The 14,534-nt window shown below is 42.4% G+C and overlaps 2 protein-coding genes across 4 annotated transcripts in view; both read right to left on the bottom strand.

Annotated features, from left to right (window-relative positions):
• Positions 1–558: 558 nt before the first annotated feature.
• BRK1 (BRICK1 subunit of SCAR/WAVE actin nucleating complex) lies at positions 559–2,099 on the bottom strand. Its single transcript, XM_033140555.1, has 3 exons — positions 1,916–2,099; positions 1,693–1,775; positions 559–616 (listed from the first exon to the last, which is right to left on the bottom strand). Exons 1-3 carry the CDS (start codon positions 2,031–2,033, stop codon positions 590–592), a joined length of 228 nt encoding a protein of 75 aa, XP_032996446.1. The 5' UTR covers positions 2,034–2,099; the 3' UTR covers positions 559–589.
• Positions 2,100–3,660: 1,561 nt separating this feature from the next.
• The window catches only part of FANCD2 (FA complementation group D2), a 36,644-nt gene continuing 25,770 nt past the window's right edge, over positions 3,661–14,534 (bottom strand). Inside the window, exons 27-43 of one of the 3 annotated variants that reach the window (XM_033140557.1) lie at positions 13,462–13,574; positions 12,499–12,645; positions 12,147–12,263; positions 11,394–11,522; positions 11,119–11,237; positions 10,620–10,730; positions 10,225–10,352; positions 9,505–9,604; positions 9,047–9,169; positions 8,823–8,916; positions 8,239–8,310; positions 7,781–7,819; positions 6,940–7,014; positions 6,293–6,367; positions 5,282–5,428; positions 4,316–4,387; positions 3,661–3,801 (exon numbers count right to left, since the gene is read on the bottom strand). In XM_033140557.1, coding sequence (XP_032996448.1) covers positions 3,727–3,801; positions 4,316–4,387; positions 5,282–5,428; positions 6,293–6,367; positions 6,940–7,014; positions 7,781–7,819; positions 8,239–8,310; positions 8,823–8,916; positions 9,047–9,169; positions 9,505–9,604; positions 10,225–10,352; positions 10,620–10,730; positions 11,119–11,237; positions 11,394–11,522; positions 12,147–12,263; positions 12,499–12,645; positions 13,462–13,574 — 1,736 coding nt within the window. In that variant the 3' untranslated portion in view covers positions 3,661–3,726. Of the gene's footprint in view, positions 3,804–4,314; positions 4,388–5,281; positions 5,429–6,292; positions 6,368–6,939; positions 7,015–7,780; positions 7,820–8,238; positions 8,311–8,822; positions 8,917–9,046; positions 9,170–9,504; positions 9,605–10,224; positions 10,353–10,619; positions 10,731–11,118; positions 11,238–11,393; positions 11,523–12,146; positions 12,264–12,498; positions 12,646–13,461; positions 13,575–14,534 lie in introns of all 3 variants that reach the window. The other 2 variants (XM_033140559.1, XM_033140558.1) reach the window with 2 other exon arrangements.

Raw genomic sequence — 14,534 nt, forward strand, 5'->3', positions numbered from 1 at the left:
TTATTGTTGAAACACAAATGGAAAAAGACACCCTAAGGTACATCAGAGAATACAAAATACTTAGAAAACTAAGCCCCCCTCCCTTGGCACATGATAGTCTCCCCCTGCCCCCAAAACACACTGCACATTTATTCTGTTGGACAACCGCAATGAAATGAATTGATACCTTCCAGCAGCAAAAGTCAGCCGCAGGATGCTCTTACTGTGTATATTGAAACTGCCCACTATGCACAGTCCCAACATCCTGGTCTGTTTCAACTGTTAAAAAACAACAACATCACCATCATTGTGTTCCCAGAAATGAAGATTTGGTTTCATAAAGATTCTGTTAGAGAGCTTTGCAAGCGCATAAATTGGCATGTATAAAAACCACATAATTAAACATGCTCCTGTACAATTTAGCCATTTCAGGTGGAAATCACCCACACAAAGTCACAGGCTCCAAACGGGGGATGCAGCTTCCCAAGGGGCAGAGATGAGCATAACTCCCATCCATATTAAGTAATGAAGAAACTTGATGTCTGATCGTCAGCTTCGTAAACAGCTGCACATTCTTTTCCAGGTTGGCTCCCTACCAGTCTCCGCCACCCTATGTCAGCGTTTCACCTTTTGTTACCTGTCAAAAGAAAGAAGAGAGCTTGCTTGCCTTGGAATGTGGTTTCCTGGGAGGGGAAGGGGGAAATTCCTAAGTTTCTTTAGGAAACTTATACTGTATGTAGTATTGGTGCAGGAGTATAGATACAGGAATTATTATTTTTGGTGTGCACACTTGATCACATAACACTTTAAAATCTAAAAATAAAGCAAAAGTAGCTGGGTTGACCCATATGAAACAACCCCAAATCCCTGTTAGGTGAACCAAAATTTCAGAAAATAGCATCAATAATCTATTTCATGCCACGCCGGTAGCACTTTTGTACATTGCTTTTTGAAAAAAAAAATCAAACGGTGTATACATGTTATGAAATATATAAATAATACATGTACATTTCCCCAATATGATTTCTGGAACTTAAAATCGAATACAGTGTTAAGTGTAGTGGACTTTTTCTGGATGGAATGTGTGGGCCAAATATGTGTGATGAAGAAGGCTCCAGGCAAAAAAAAAAAAAAAAAAGAGAGAGAGAGGCTTTCATCATAATGTATCTGCCTTCTCCCTTATATGCTAGTTTTCTATGTACAGGAAGGTTTGGGAGGAAAGGCAGAAGCTGACTGGAGGGCTTTTGCATTGCAGGGGGTTGAACTAGGTGACCCATGGGGTGCCTTATCTATGAATCATTCAAGCACACAAGGGCCATAGCTAAGTGGCAGAGGTTCCATTGCAGGCATATCCAGTTAGCGCTGGCAAGATCCCTTGACTGAAATCCTGTACAGCCACTTGTCCATCAGCACAAATCATACTAAGCTGGGATGGTCCAGATCTGACTCAGCATTTGGCGGCTTCCTACATCCCTGCGCCCAACCTGCTGCCTGAAACTGACCACTTGGTTCCTCTCAACGTCCAGGGAGGGCATACGCAAGCCTGGCTTCCATGCCTAGAGGAAGCCTGCAAAAGAGGGGAAAGGGAGCAGGGGGTCGGCAGCAGAATCCCCGAAGCCAAGTTGGCCGCGGGTGCAGCGCAACGCAGCCAGCCAGGCAAAGGGGTCATCGCCTTCCGGGGTCCCCCATACTAAGGAGCAGCCGCCGCCTTACCCGGGCCTCGATGTATTCGATCCGCCTCTCCAGCGCCGTCAGCTTCTCGTTGAGCGTGGCCAGGCGCGAGCGGCAGGACATGTCTGCAGGCGGAGAAAAGGGAAAGTGAGAGGTGGGCAAGCAGCGCCCCCAGCCAGCCAGCCACCCCCCGCCCCGTTTGGCAGGGATCGCGACCCCCACCGGGAAGGAAGGAAGGAGAAGGCCAGGGCGGCGGCTTCTGTACCGAAGGAATTGAGGAAGTCCGCGATCTTCTTGATGGAGCTGGTGATCACCTCGATGTACTCGCGGTTGGCCCAGTCCTGGTGGATCTCGCGCTGAACCGGGTCCTCCTGCACCGACATGACCGACAGCTGGGAGCAGACCACCCCCCTCCCCGCACACTCACCCCGGCCACTTACGCTGCGGCGCTTGCGCACAAGACGCAGCCCGTCTCCCCAGGCTTGCTTTTCCCTGTATTGCAGGAGCAGGCCCAAGGTAGCAGTACGCGTGCGCCGTCCTTCCCTGGGCCCCGCCCTCCCAAAACCCGCGAGTCTGCGCACTGCTGCAAGTCTGGGATCGCTGTGTGTTGCCTGAGTAGATGCAGAGACAAAAGTTGGCATTTGGGTTTGTTGTGGGTTAAATCTTTTGCTTGTATTTCTGTTTTGAGGCTCAGTAGTGAGTGGCTTTTTTAGATTAAGGAAAGTCAGGTCTACCATACCTAAAGCCTTAAAGAGGGAGATAGCAAGAGTGGGATTCTTATGCTTATGCATCATGTGAAGTCAATTTCAAACATATTTGTGCTTCTTAACTTAGGCTTTTAAGAAAAGGGTTAAGAACACACTGTTTTGGCTTCAATACTTATTTTTCCTGATGTTGTGGTTTACCAGGTTTTCTTCTTTTTCATAGCTTTGATGTGTATCTGCAGAAGCCAATATTACAGCATTGCATACTACTTTTACACACTAGAGTTAATGCTTCTCTGGACTTGAAAGCTTATGATGCAAAAACTCCTTCCTTCATAGACATTATGAGGGAAGAAACTGCTGTGCCCCTACGATAAAGCATTTAAAACTGTACAAAATCAAGCATTATAGTTAAAAGGCCTAAGGGACTTTAAAGAGCAGGACTGCCCAAATTTAAAATGCAAATCCCACCTTAGACATATTCACACCCCTGTGAGATGAAGTTACAAAAACAAGAGACATATATTTGCTTTCCTTCCCAACTAATTCATGAAATTTGGGGCATGATTGGTTCTCTGCTTACTTACCATTTTCTTACACTCTGGAAAGCTACATGTATTTCATATTAAATAGAGATAACAACAATACTTGAAAGACTAAAGCTAGTTGGGCAATTCAGGACAGCAAAATTTATATTTTTTCAATGTATAGACATGGACATGGTTCCATAGCATTCAATTGCCCTATTTAAATGCTTATAGACTATGTCATAGAAGTCTTGAAATGACTTGTGGCCAAGGGACACAAATGCTGAAGGTTAACTAAACCTACAGAAATGTCATTAGTGCCCCTTTAGAACTATAAACACTTGCCACAGCATGCAACAGTTAGGATTTCTACTTTATTTAGTAAATTTGTGAATGAAACTCCAAAGATCTTAATACATATTTCTGCATGTAGCACTACAAACAACAGGCTAGAACACTATACAAACTAGCACTGAAATATTTTCATGAGAATAAAGTAACCAAAATGAACATTTTTGTATTTTTTTCAAATGTTTAATCAAACATGTCAAATCATAATTCTTGACTCATATGAAAAGTTGTATGTTTTGTTTTTACATATGACAGGATAGTGGAGAATATTTTGGGATGGACAGAGAGCAAGGCATAAGAGAGGAAAAGGGAGACAGATTTGGATGCAAGGAGAAAAGTGCATTGATTTTCAAGGTGCAAATCTGTCTAGAGATCCACTTATAAGCTCACTGAAGCACAGGTGTTCTGGACACACAATCCATTCAATATTTGCTTCCTTTAATTTACTAGTTCCAGTAATTATGCCATGAAGAATTAAGCCAGTATAGCCCATGCTAATCAGAGCTGTCTTCATCACTGTCTTTGATATCCATCCCATCTTCATTCTCTGAATCTTCCCCTTCTTCCTCCTGGGAAAAAAAAACCATGGCACTTAAGCAGTGAAGATTAGGAGATACAGATGTATTCACATTATCTATAAGCATTTTAATTGAGCTAGCCACTACAACCCTAAATATTTCTTGGCCACTCACCACCAATTTAGACTTCATTAGCATGTATGTAAAGTTAGGGGTGGGTTTTCCCAATGTGCAAATTGCTGCCTTTCCATGTCCAAGAAAGGAATGGTTCAGAGTGCCATTTCCATCTTAATCTCATGAGGCTAACCGGATTATATCCATTTGTCAGCCTACCCGCCCCCGCCCCCCCTCGAGCCTACAGACTGCAGCTCATTTCGTGCAAAAGATGTTAGTGAGAAACAAGCAACAGTGACACAGCTCAGATTACAACAACAGTGAAGACATCTTCTCATTGTGCATTTCCTGTACCAGAAACAGAATGATCATCTAGACCCTTCCCCTACTGCAGAATATAATGATCATAAAAAAACAACAATCAACCACAATAGGTGCTTTAGAGAATTACCTCTGTGGGAAGGTTGGAAATCTCCTCCTCCATCTTGCTAGCTTGGGATGCCTGTGAAAGAATCTCTTCTCCCTAAAATGGACACAGTAAACTTAGGATGCCACTCAAAAACGGAACTCTCCTCTGCCTTTCTGCTACTCTGTGAAGACCTTTCGTTTTAGACAGGCATTTGACTCCTGGCATATTTGGTTTTAAAGCTCTTTTGGTTGCTGTCCCTGCCCCTTTTTAGCTGTTCTTGCATTTGTCTCTTACTGTATTTTGAAGAAATAAAAAACAAAAATAAAAAAATTGTCCAGTAGCACCTTGGAGACCAACTAAGTTTGTTCTGGACAATTTTTAAATTTGTTTATTTATTTTCTGCGTCAGACTAACACGGCTACCTACCTGTATTTTGAAGGTGTGTTATGAGCTGCCTCAAACATTCTACTGGAAGGACGGGGAACAAATACTTTTAATTTAAGAAGGGGCTTAATTCTGTTTCACTCAAATACTGTGTGTGTCACTGTTACCCAAATAAAATGCCACTGAAGAGGCTAAACACGCGACCAGCAAACTGGCTTCCAAAAGCCAGTACTGAAAATTAATTTCTTTGAGTTCAGAGGCCCTTTCAGATGATATCCATGGAAATAAATCATTCAGCAAGTTAGCAACAACTGGACACTATGACGCTATCTGCACCATGGATGAGAGAAGAGGAACCCAGATCAATGTAACATTGCAGTTGCACGTGGCATATCTAGTTCCAACAATTTTAACTTTACATTTCTTCACTGAACAGAGCTTGCTTATAGTGTTCACTCAGCTTTCTAAAAAGGCATCTGATAGCATTTAAATGCATGGAAGATCATAACTCTTATGTTATTTACTCTACTACTTGAATAATGATGTCCATTCAAATTGCACCAAGCTCAATCAATGAGCCATTCATGAGAAACCAAGTGGTGCTGTACACATATATATTCTCACCTGCAGATCCCTGTTTTTGAGGACGCCCACCCAGAAAGCTTCCTGACAATGATTGAGAGCCAACATTGCTTTCACTCGGTAAACAAACAGCTCGAGGGATTTCTTCAGTAGCGGTACATGGCTGGTGAGTCCTGTGTCTTGATGAATCTACACATGGAAGAAATGCACAGAAGGAAATTAACGATCCTTATCTGCATCTTTTTTCTGTATTTAATCAGGATTGTTCAGCTGGTTTGGGATATAGGAAATCTGGCTTCAAACCCTGTTTTATGAATGCACTGAATGGCATTCAGCAAGTTTTTATCTCCCTGCCTCTGCTATGATGGAAATAACGACCTTCAATATGGTTGTTATAGCTAAATAGTATAAAGGTTGTAAAATGTATATTATAAACTTAAGAGTGCTATTGATATTGTAGCTTGTTGCCTTTGGACAAACTTGCTCTTTCCTCTGAAGTCTGTCTTCTACATCCCCTTCTCTCCCAGTTGCTAACTCTAAAGGACAAGTGTAAGGTCAAGGAACAAGTTGTAGGCAACAGGACTGGCAGTAGGGCATAGGGGAGCTGGAAAGGGTCTGCCACCATAAATATAACCTCCTTAAGTTGATCAGGGTTGAATATTATATTATATTACTACTACTGTACTATTTTACAATAACAAAAAACAAAACAATAACAGGAGTAGCAAAACAGATGGTGACAATTTAGCCTTCCAGAAGAATATACTTGTGGTTGTCATATGTCCATAATAATAAAGGTCAGACTTACAGGCCAATAGCAATTAGTTTATAAAAATGTTAGCTGGACCCTTCTTACTATGCATGGACAGGAACGGATAAAGCAAGAATAGCTGGAGGACAAGTTGGAGATTCCCAGCCTCTTACTGGATTTCCAATTCATTACAAATAATCACTGAAATGGGAAGAGTGAGCATACTTTGATAGAGAAGTTAAAGCAGATTGACCAAATTGTACTAAATTAGAAGCCAACACCTTGTTTGTAGCCTTCTTTACCTTGGAATGGCCACATATGTGGTGAAGTTGTCTAGTGCTCAGCTGCAAGGTTTTCAGCAAACTCTGCACATCCTCCTGGAAGGTGGAAGAAAACCATTTATAAACCTGTTCAAAACTGTCACCTATTGGGTTACTTGGAATACTGCATTATCACTCTATTTTCACTCAATGGCTCTATATTCACTCAATGAGGTATACCGAACCAGTTAAGACAGCTTTGCATATTGCATCACACCAAACTCAGGTTTGCTACCAAGTGTACATTAAAAAAGGAGTTGCAGTCAGTCTTGGTTCCTGGACAAGTGTACTTGTATGATGCCCATATTTGCCACATGCTCCCTAAACCTCTGAGATGTACATTTAAAAGTAACACACAAAACAGCCCTTATCTGAGTTACTGTCTTACTATTATCCCATGCTCTGGGTCATGGCAGGTTTGCAAGGAAGTGTCACTAAGGCACATAGTTTGTTTCACCATTGGCACTGTTCAGTTCCCAGATCAACTCAGTTATACCAAACGTTTCCTCCCCCATTTTCATTGTATCATTTGCACAGTCACTATACTCCATGCTTAGAAAGAGCAGCCACAAATTGTTCCAGTCCATTCCCGTGTCAATCAAAAGACAGCCCTGTTTCCAACACCTTACCCTGTGTTTTTTAAAGCTGCAGTCCAATAGGGGCATGCCAAGCTTCAAGAATGTTTCCACAAAAAGACGCCCATACTACGCGGAGCAAAGACAAAAAGGCAGAAAATGTGGTAATTGCTTACAAAAATTAAGAGATGCTATTTGAACAAGCCATGAGTTTACAACACAGAGCATGGAACCTTGCATATTTGTTTATTTCCCTTTCACTCAAGTTTATTCAGAGCAATCCGGCTTAATCACAGAAGAAGTATTAAAGCATATTCCTGCTATCAATTTACATCATTTTAATTTTTATAGTTTCACCCAAACAATCTCAGGAACTGTTTCATAGGATGTCTGTAGTGCAATGTAGCTATGTAATCAAAAGGTATTTGTGCTCCAAAGTTTCTCTACTGTAGCAAGAATACTTGGGCAGAAGGTACATGTGCCAGTAATTCCAAGAATCAGCATGGTGCTCCCTCATACCTACATCCAAGTTCACATAATAAGCACCTTCCACTGAATGAAGTGCTATGCTCCCTGCCTTGCAATTATAGCTAGGTGCAGAGTCAAATTGAAGTATCAGAGTGGAAGGCTCTTGGAAGTCCTAGATTACCTGGGTTATTTTTGGCACTGAGAGACTAGCAACTTTTGGATGCTCTCCATTTCCCCCCCAATTCCTGCTGTTCACTGCAAGATCTCTGTAACTAAGAATTAGCACCTGAGCTTGCTTCCCCCCCCCCCCGCCCTGCTCCCTCCCAACCCCCTTTTCTTTTGTGTGAGCATGAAGACAGGGATTGTCTTCTCACACATTTGTAAGCCCCTGTGGGGAGCCGCCATTGTCATCAGACCCTCAACTTACCTTCAGGCAAGCACTGAGCACAGGCCTACTGTCAAATACCTGTTTAGAAAGAGTAAAGGATCCAGCAGAAAGAATGATGAGAAGCCAGAATGCTAGTTAAAGCAATTCCTCCCACCTTCCCAAGGAACTTAAAAAGTCTGTACAGGGTCCCGAGGCAGCTTATTCCAGCTGAACAGCTCTTGTAAAAAATTGCTGTTAGGAAGTTTCTCCTAATGTTTAGCCAAAATCAGCTTCTCTCCAATTTCCCCCCATTGATTCTAGTCTGCACTCTGGAACAGCCTCCTGCTTCTGCATGGCAGTCCCTTCAGATGTTTGATGATGGTTATCACATCTTTTTTTTACTCTTCTCCAGGCTAAACATAAAGGAACTCATTTTGACTAAATGGATAAGAATACAGGAATCCTGCACGGTCATACTCCAGCAATGCACGTTCCTTGTTAATGTGAAGGCTGCTAACCTTGACTAAATTAACAAGGATGTGGAAATCCCGGACAGCCAGGTTCCAGCGTAGCAACTTCTCTAGCTGGACCTGTGGAATAACAAGAGTAGAAATATGTTTATTTGGGTATCATCTGGCTGCTGCCAGGAGACATGTTCCTCAAGGTGAGGAGGAGAGACAGTGGTGATGAGCAAGTCTGAGGTTCATCTAGGCTTGTTCACACAATGCTAAATCACAGATTAGTGTTACATCTCAATTAGGCAACTGTCAGTTGTGAAAGACAACACATTTATATGACTGAGGTTCCCTACAATAAACAGTACAAGTGAGGGTTTGATCCTCCTCCAGCAGGTACTTTCAAGGTAATTGTGCTTAAATGCTATGGTGTGTGTGTGTGTGTGTGTGTGTGTGTGTGTGTGTGCCTTTACAACCAATTACACGTGTTGTTTTACTACTTAGCTATTGTACTTGTGAATAAAAACTGAATCAAATGAAGTACAGGAATGAAGTACATGGTGAGACTGAGCATGCTCTCATATTCTGCCAGAGCTATGGCATGCAGATTTCCTGCTAGAAATCTCAGATACCGTATGTCACCCTACCTCGCTGGAATCTGATGGTTTTCCAGCAGAAATGCTTTTTGCCGAGCTCTCTAGCTGAGCCATCATCACTCGGAAGAAAACTGGAAAAGTTTGCCTGGTGAAAATAGAAAGTTGTGCTGAATTCACACCATTTTGAAGTAATACACAGCTTTCTGAGCATTCTTATTCTCTGAAGCATTTACATATTATTTATGCTGTATACAAAATATCAAGGTCCCCATTACCTGGTTAATGTAGGGTAAGTGGAAGAGTATTCATCTTTAGAAGACTGAATCAGCTGCGGAATCCCAACACTGCAAATATCTTCTATCGCCTTCAATATATTATCTGTGTGCTCCATATAGATACTGTGTGGAACAATTTTTTTCACAAAAATTACCAGAATTCAATATGGTATCAGAAAGCCTTATAAGGCTTATACTACATTACATTAGGCTTGATGTACTAGAAAAGCATAAAATATGTTTTCCTCCCTATTTCATCAACATTCATAATTATAAACATGTAGCGTAGTTACAAATGCAATTGGATTAGAAATTGTGATTTTCAAACAATCTTGGTAGTTGCCAATGAGGCCTTTTCAATGTCAAATGAAATGAACTGGCTGCTACATCATGATCTTTTTGTGGGAATGAAAGTAGAGAGCATTATGCTTATATCTCATACAGAAAGCCATCCTTACCAGAACAAAGTATGGAGAGCATCATTAAACTGGGTGCCCTTCTGACGAATTCCACTGGGCTGCAGCCATGATTGGCAGAGAAAGTGTTTAGTGATGGAAGCTGTCGAAGAAGAACAAAGGAAGAATGCATGGATTTATTTTATTGTGCAGGGCAGGCAACAGTCTGTTGATCTGCTTTCAGCGTCTCAATCGGGTAGCCAGCATGGGGCTATCCTGAGGTTGCTGAACTCCAACTCTCATTAGGCCAGCCAAGAAAGCCAATGGTCTGGCATGATGGGAGTTGTAGTCCAGCAACATTTTAGGGGCACCATACCAGCTATCCATGAGTTGAACACCATGCGATTTTGCATCAACTTTTATTCCCTGCCATTTGAGACATCTGTGGGCCCAAGCACCTGTGGTTCTGCACCCATCGGAGTCATAGTCTCATAATCCTGTAACTATTTTTCAATGATCTCTGTTGGGTTGTGACCTACAAAACTCCCCCTATTTTCAGGGAATTTCCAGTAAGACGTACAAACGTGTGCATCATCCACTTTGGAATCCTACTTTCCATCTTGGTTAGTTGAGAAACCCTAACCCATAAATTAAACCCTTTCAACATTTTATTTCTTGAAAGCATAGCATGCCTTCTTCAATGTGCTTGCTGAAACTCTCAAAACTACACATAATTTATACAAATTAAAGCTATGCAATACAAGGAAACTCTGTACACATTACCTATTTCATTGCTTTTCTGGCTAGTCCCATATTTTTCAGTAATGACAAGCAGAAGCTGAGTGAGGCTCAGGGCACAGTAAATGTTGGGAATACTGTGCTGGAAGTTCAGTAAGTATTGAAAACTCTGACTGTAAGATACAAAAAAGAATTTATTATTAATTATTATTATTATTAACATTGCTGGTATATTGGCATAATAAACACATTCTAATATTCAGTTTCCCATGCCCAGTGATGGATCCTATATCCTGTATCTGAATCTTTACCTTTTAGATCCACTTGAAAAACCACCCGGAAGGATCAGGCACTTTGACAAGAGGAAAGGTGATCTATTCAAAATAGGGCTAAAAAAAAAACTACGAGATGCACCATGAGGGACATGTTCTTTATTTTACCTGAGCAACTCCTCAAGAGGGAGATCCCTCTCCCCTGGCTTGAGTCTATGTGCGAGGACACGGAGACCAGATTTCAGCAAGCTATGGTTTTCGTGTTGAGAAAATCCACTCCTGAGGAAAGAGAAGACATCAATCACCTTTTGCAATAATGCCTAGTGTGGGGAAGAGAAATGTAAGCATTCTTCAAGCTCTGTATGCTTTTCATGCACAGACTGCCAGCCACATCTCATCAGAAATCTTAGGTCTCATTTCTACAGCAGAGGACTATCAGCTCTGATTGCACAGTTGGGCACCCTAAAGTTTTGCTTACGTTCTTGTCTTAATCTGACAAAGGAACTGTGACAGGGCTATATGACAATGAGCTTCACAGGAGCCTATTGCTGACCTTAGCTAAGGATGGCTTGTTTGATGTGAGTCCTAGCCAAGAAGAAAAATAAGAGCCCTAAAATAAAAGTGATGGTTCATCTTCACCGTCATATTTGCACTTCCGCACACTCACCAAGCAAACAGAAGGTGAAAGACTTGCAATAATCGCTGATAACAGGATGACATGAGGTGGTGTTCTTGAATGTTGACCCTTGGCCCATCGATCACACCATGGTTCTCTGCAATCAGTGCCTTAATTGAAGAACAAACTATTAAGTAAAAAGCTGCCATTTGCTTGCTTACATTGTGATCCACCTACTTTACAAAACACTCATGATGGAAACAAACCCCATACCTGATAAAACACACGTTGTATGTTGATGTAGCCTAAACAGTTTACTTTCTAACCTGGAAGTAGTTGTGCATATTTTCCATGTGGTTACACAGTGGCTTCAAGAGTTCAACAGCATACTCAATCACTTCTTGAGATGATCTTTGACAAAGATGTGAGAATCCAACATTTCTACTTCCTTTTCCCTGTAGAAAATCCAAAGTTTTTAAAGTTTTATGCAGCGATCAGACTTTAGTATAGGTGAAAGGGATTTTACCAATGAATGCTCAGCAACCATGAAATTGTCTCCAATATAGAATAAAGTGCATGGCTGGTACCAGTGTAAAGCTGGGCACATAACTGGGTCACCTTTTAAAGAGCACAAACTTGGAAAAATGTGGCTTGGGCTTCCTCCCTCCTCCTCCTGTTCCCTCCCCAGCTTCCTACTTTGATCAAACCATAGTTTACTAAATCAGGTTTAACAGCAAACTATGATTTGATCAAACCAGGAAGTATACAAGAGTGACTCAGAATGCACAAGGGACAAAGAGAGTGCATTATTTTTGCACAATAGGCTAGTTTCTACAAACTCAACACATCCCTCTCTGCCCTCCACCCAAGCAAGCAAGAAGCATTATCAGAATTCAAGGACACATTTCAACTGGGCCAAAAAACCTCAAGTAGGTTGTAAAGCAGAGATGATGACAACTGTGGTTCAGGAGGATGTATGCCCTGGGGAAGAGTCCTGCAGGCTAGAGAGGCATGGGGGGCTGCATTTAGTCCCTGACATAAGAAACACAATGCCTTCTTGCTATCTCTTTTGTACATACCTTAAAAAAGGGGGCTCTCTTTGCAGCAGCTGGAATCAGCATGTGTTCCAACTTACGACTCAGATCGTCCAAAAGGAACAGAAGCTGTGTTGGCCCAATCTGCACCAGTTCATGGGTCTAAAAATTTAAGGGAAGAATATGACACAATTAAGCCAAATGCTCATATCAAGCCTCATAAGTGAAGTATTCTAGGAACTTCAGGCATTTAAATATAGCACTACATAAAAATCCTAGTTCAGGAGATAGCAGAGTAGGATGGGAAAAGTGTGTGTGTTGCTACTGTGTATTATCACCACAACAGGTGAGAGTAAGTACACTGAAGTTTACGTCATGGTTCTTTAAATTTACGTGCCTTTGTGTGCATCTCCGTATCCAGAGCAGATTTGGTCAGCAGGCCACTGTGAATAATGCTAAAAACCTCTAAGTCTAGTTCACGGAAATACGCACTATAACTCTGCAGTGGTACCAAAGGAGTCTCTGGTTCTTTTTCTGTGGAGTCCTGAAAACAAAAGAAGAACAAGAACATATTTCTTTGCACAGGACACATCTCTGGGAACTGACTGAGTGCCAGTCAAGTGCAAAAGTAACTCTGCATTTGGCCAGCATTGGTTCTCAACGGCATTTGATAAGATGAAATACACAGGTAGCATATACAGATACAGACTGCAAATTCCACTTTCAACAGTATAGAATAATAGAAGTCTAAGGCGTCTCAAAGGTATCTTTGCCCAACCTTCTACTGATGCAAGAAATGCTGCTGTTATAGGATCCCTGATTGGTAGATAGCCATCCAAGTCTGTGCTTAAAAATATCTATAGGACAATAGAATTGGAAGAGCATCACAGAATGGGAAGATAGAAGCAATGCCAAACCCAAGATATGGAAATGACTGCACATTCAGATTATGGCGCTTCTTCATTAATGTCTGGTCTTAGATTTTCACTAAGGGGGCATGTATTTGTATATCCTGCCAGTGTGCTGCACATCCAGAAGGAAAGAATATAAGAAAAATAACAAAGTTATGGGTACACCAATTTAAGACTTGAAAAATCCCAGGCACCCTAAGAATCTGAAATGCACTTTTTTCTGGCCCTGCCCAACCCCTTAAGCCACTGAGTGTATACCAATTACCCTGGCATGCTTGCACCAATGCTGCTTTTTTATCATGTGGTTTATCAGATTTTTCATGAGAGGATGTTCGTAATCAGGGAGAGAATAAAGCTCAAATTTCTAGGAAAAAAACCCACAGCACCCCAGTCTGCACTTTTTAGTTTCCTTTTGTATACTCCTCAAAAGAACTTGGGCTATATAGAACCTTCTCTGGCTGGCTGATCTCAGCTTCAGGCTGATGTGCTTCTGTGTTCTCATCCAGCTGTGAGTTGTCTGCAGAACCATTTTTGCCATTATCAGGTTTGGGGGTTTTTTGCCCTGAAAAACAAGGGAGCATTTCACGAACAGAGGGAAAGGGGGCAAGATCTGTTGGGATGAGCATCTTCGGATGCAGCACATCCCCAGCTAAGCTGGGAAGTTCCTGACACAGCTAAGTCCCCACCCTTGGCTCAAAAGGAGCTGTGCAAACTCCTGCAGCAGCCAAAGCTGGTGCAAGCCCAGAATAAGGGGTGTTCCAGGACAGGAGGGAGGGGGACACAATGTGCATCCCAAGCCCCTTCAGATCAGCCATGTGACCCTAGAAACTGTGTGTGAGTTAAGCTAGCAAAAATGATGGCTTAATGGAAACACCACAGAAATCAGTGAAAAGGAACTAATCCTCAGTAATTGGGCTCAGCAGCACCCGGTGCCCCACTGAGGCCACTCCAAATGGGACTTTTGGACCCAGTGGATCTCCAGTTCAATCCCATGGAAGCACCCACTGGATTCAAACTCTGCATAACCCAAGCACAGCTCACTTCACTTCTTGACATCTGTGTTGTGCGGTATGCTGACTCACAGGCTCCCTGCATAGGGACTTTGCATTCAGGAGAGGGGCTGGGGGCACTTGGAGAAAGGCGCTATGCACTTGAGGAACACACTGCACAAACACTGGGCACCTTCCAAACAAAGGCTGCCCTTAAGACCTGGGGAGCAATCAGTACCTTCACGGTAACACCTCTCTCCCTATCTTCACTCTCCAAAGGAATGCCACTAGAGCAGCAGTGACTGCTGCACTACTACTACTGACAAGAAGGAGACAGAGAACTGGGTAAGCCTGATACAGGGGAGCCCTTCTCAGTGTGGAGGCCTGGCAGCAGCCACAAAACCCCTTCCTCCCGGCCAACCCCACCCTTCTGACACTCCTGCAGCACCATGGATCAATCCCAGGCCATGATATACAGAATCCTTGACTGAACAATGACACAATTATACTTTAAGCTTGAGGTGCTGCGCTAT

This window comes from Lacerta agilis, chromosome 2 (genome assembly GCF_009819535.1).
Source record: "Lacerta agilis isolate rLacAgi1 chromosome 2, rLacAgi1.pri, whole genome shotgun sequence".
Classification (NCBI taxonomy): domain Eukaryota; kingdom Metazoa; phylum Chordata; class Lepidosauria; order Squamata; family Lacertidae; genus Lacerta; species Lacerta agilis.

Excerpts from the sequence above, each read along its gene's own strand:
- BRK1 (XM_033140555.1), bottom strand. The coding sequence starts at position 2,033 with ATGTCGGTGCAGGAGGACCCGGTTCAGCGCGAGATCCACCAGGACTGG. Across the intron at positions 1,776-1,915 it reads GGACTTCCTCAATTCCTTCG|ACATGTCCTGCCGCTCGCGC; the intron begins GTACAGAAGCCG and ends CTCCGCCTGCAG. Across the intron at positions 617-1,692 it reads TCGAATACATCGAGGCCCGG|GTAACAAAAGGTGAAACGCT; the intron begins GTAAGGCGGCGG and ends TTCTTTTGACAG.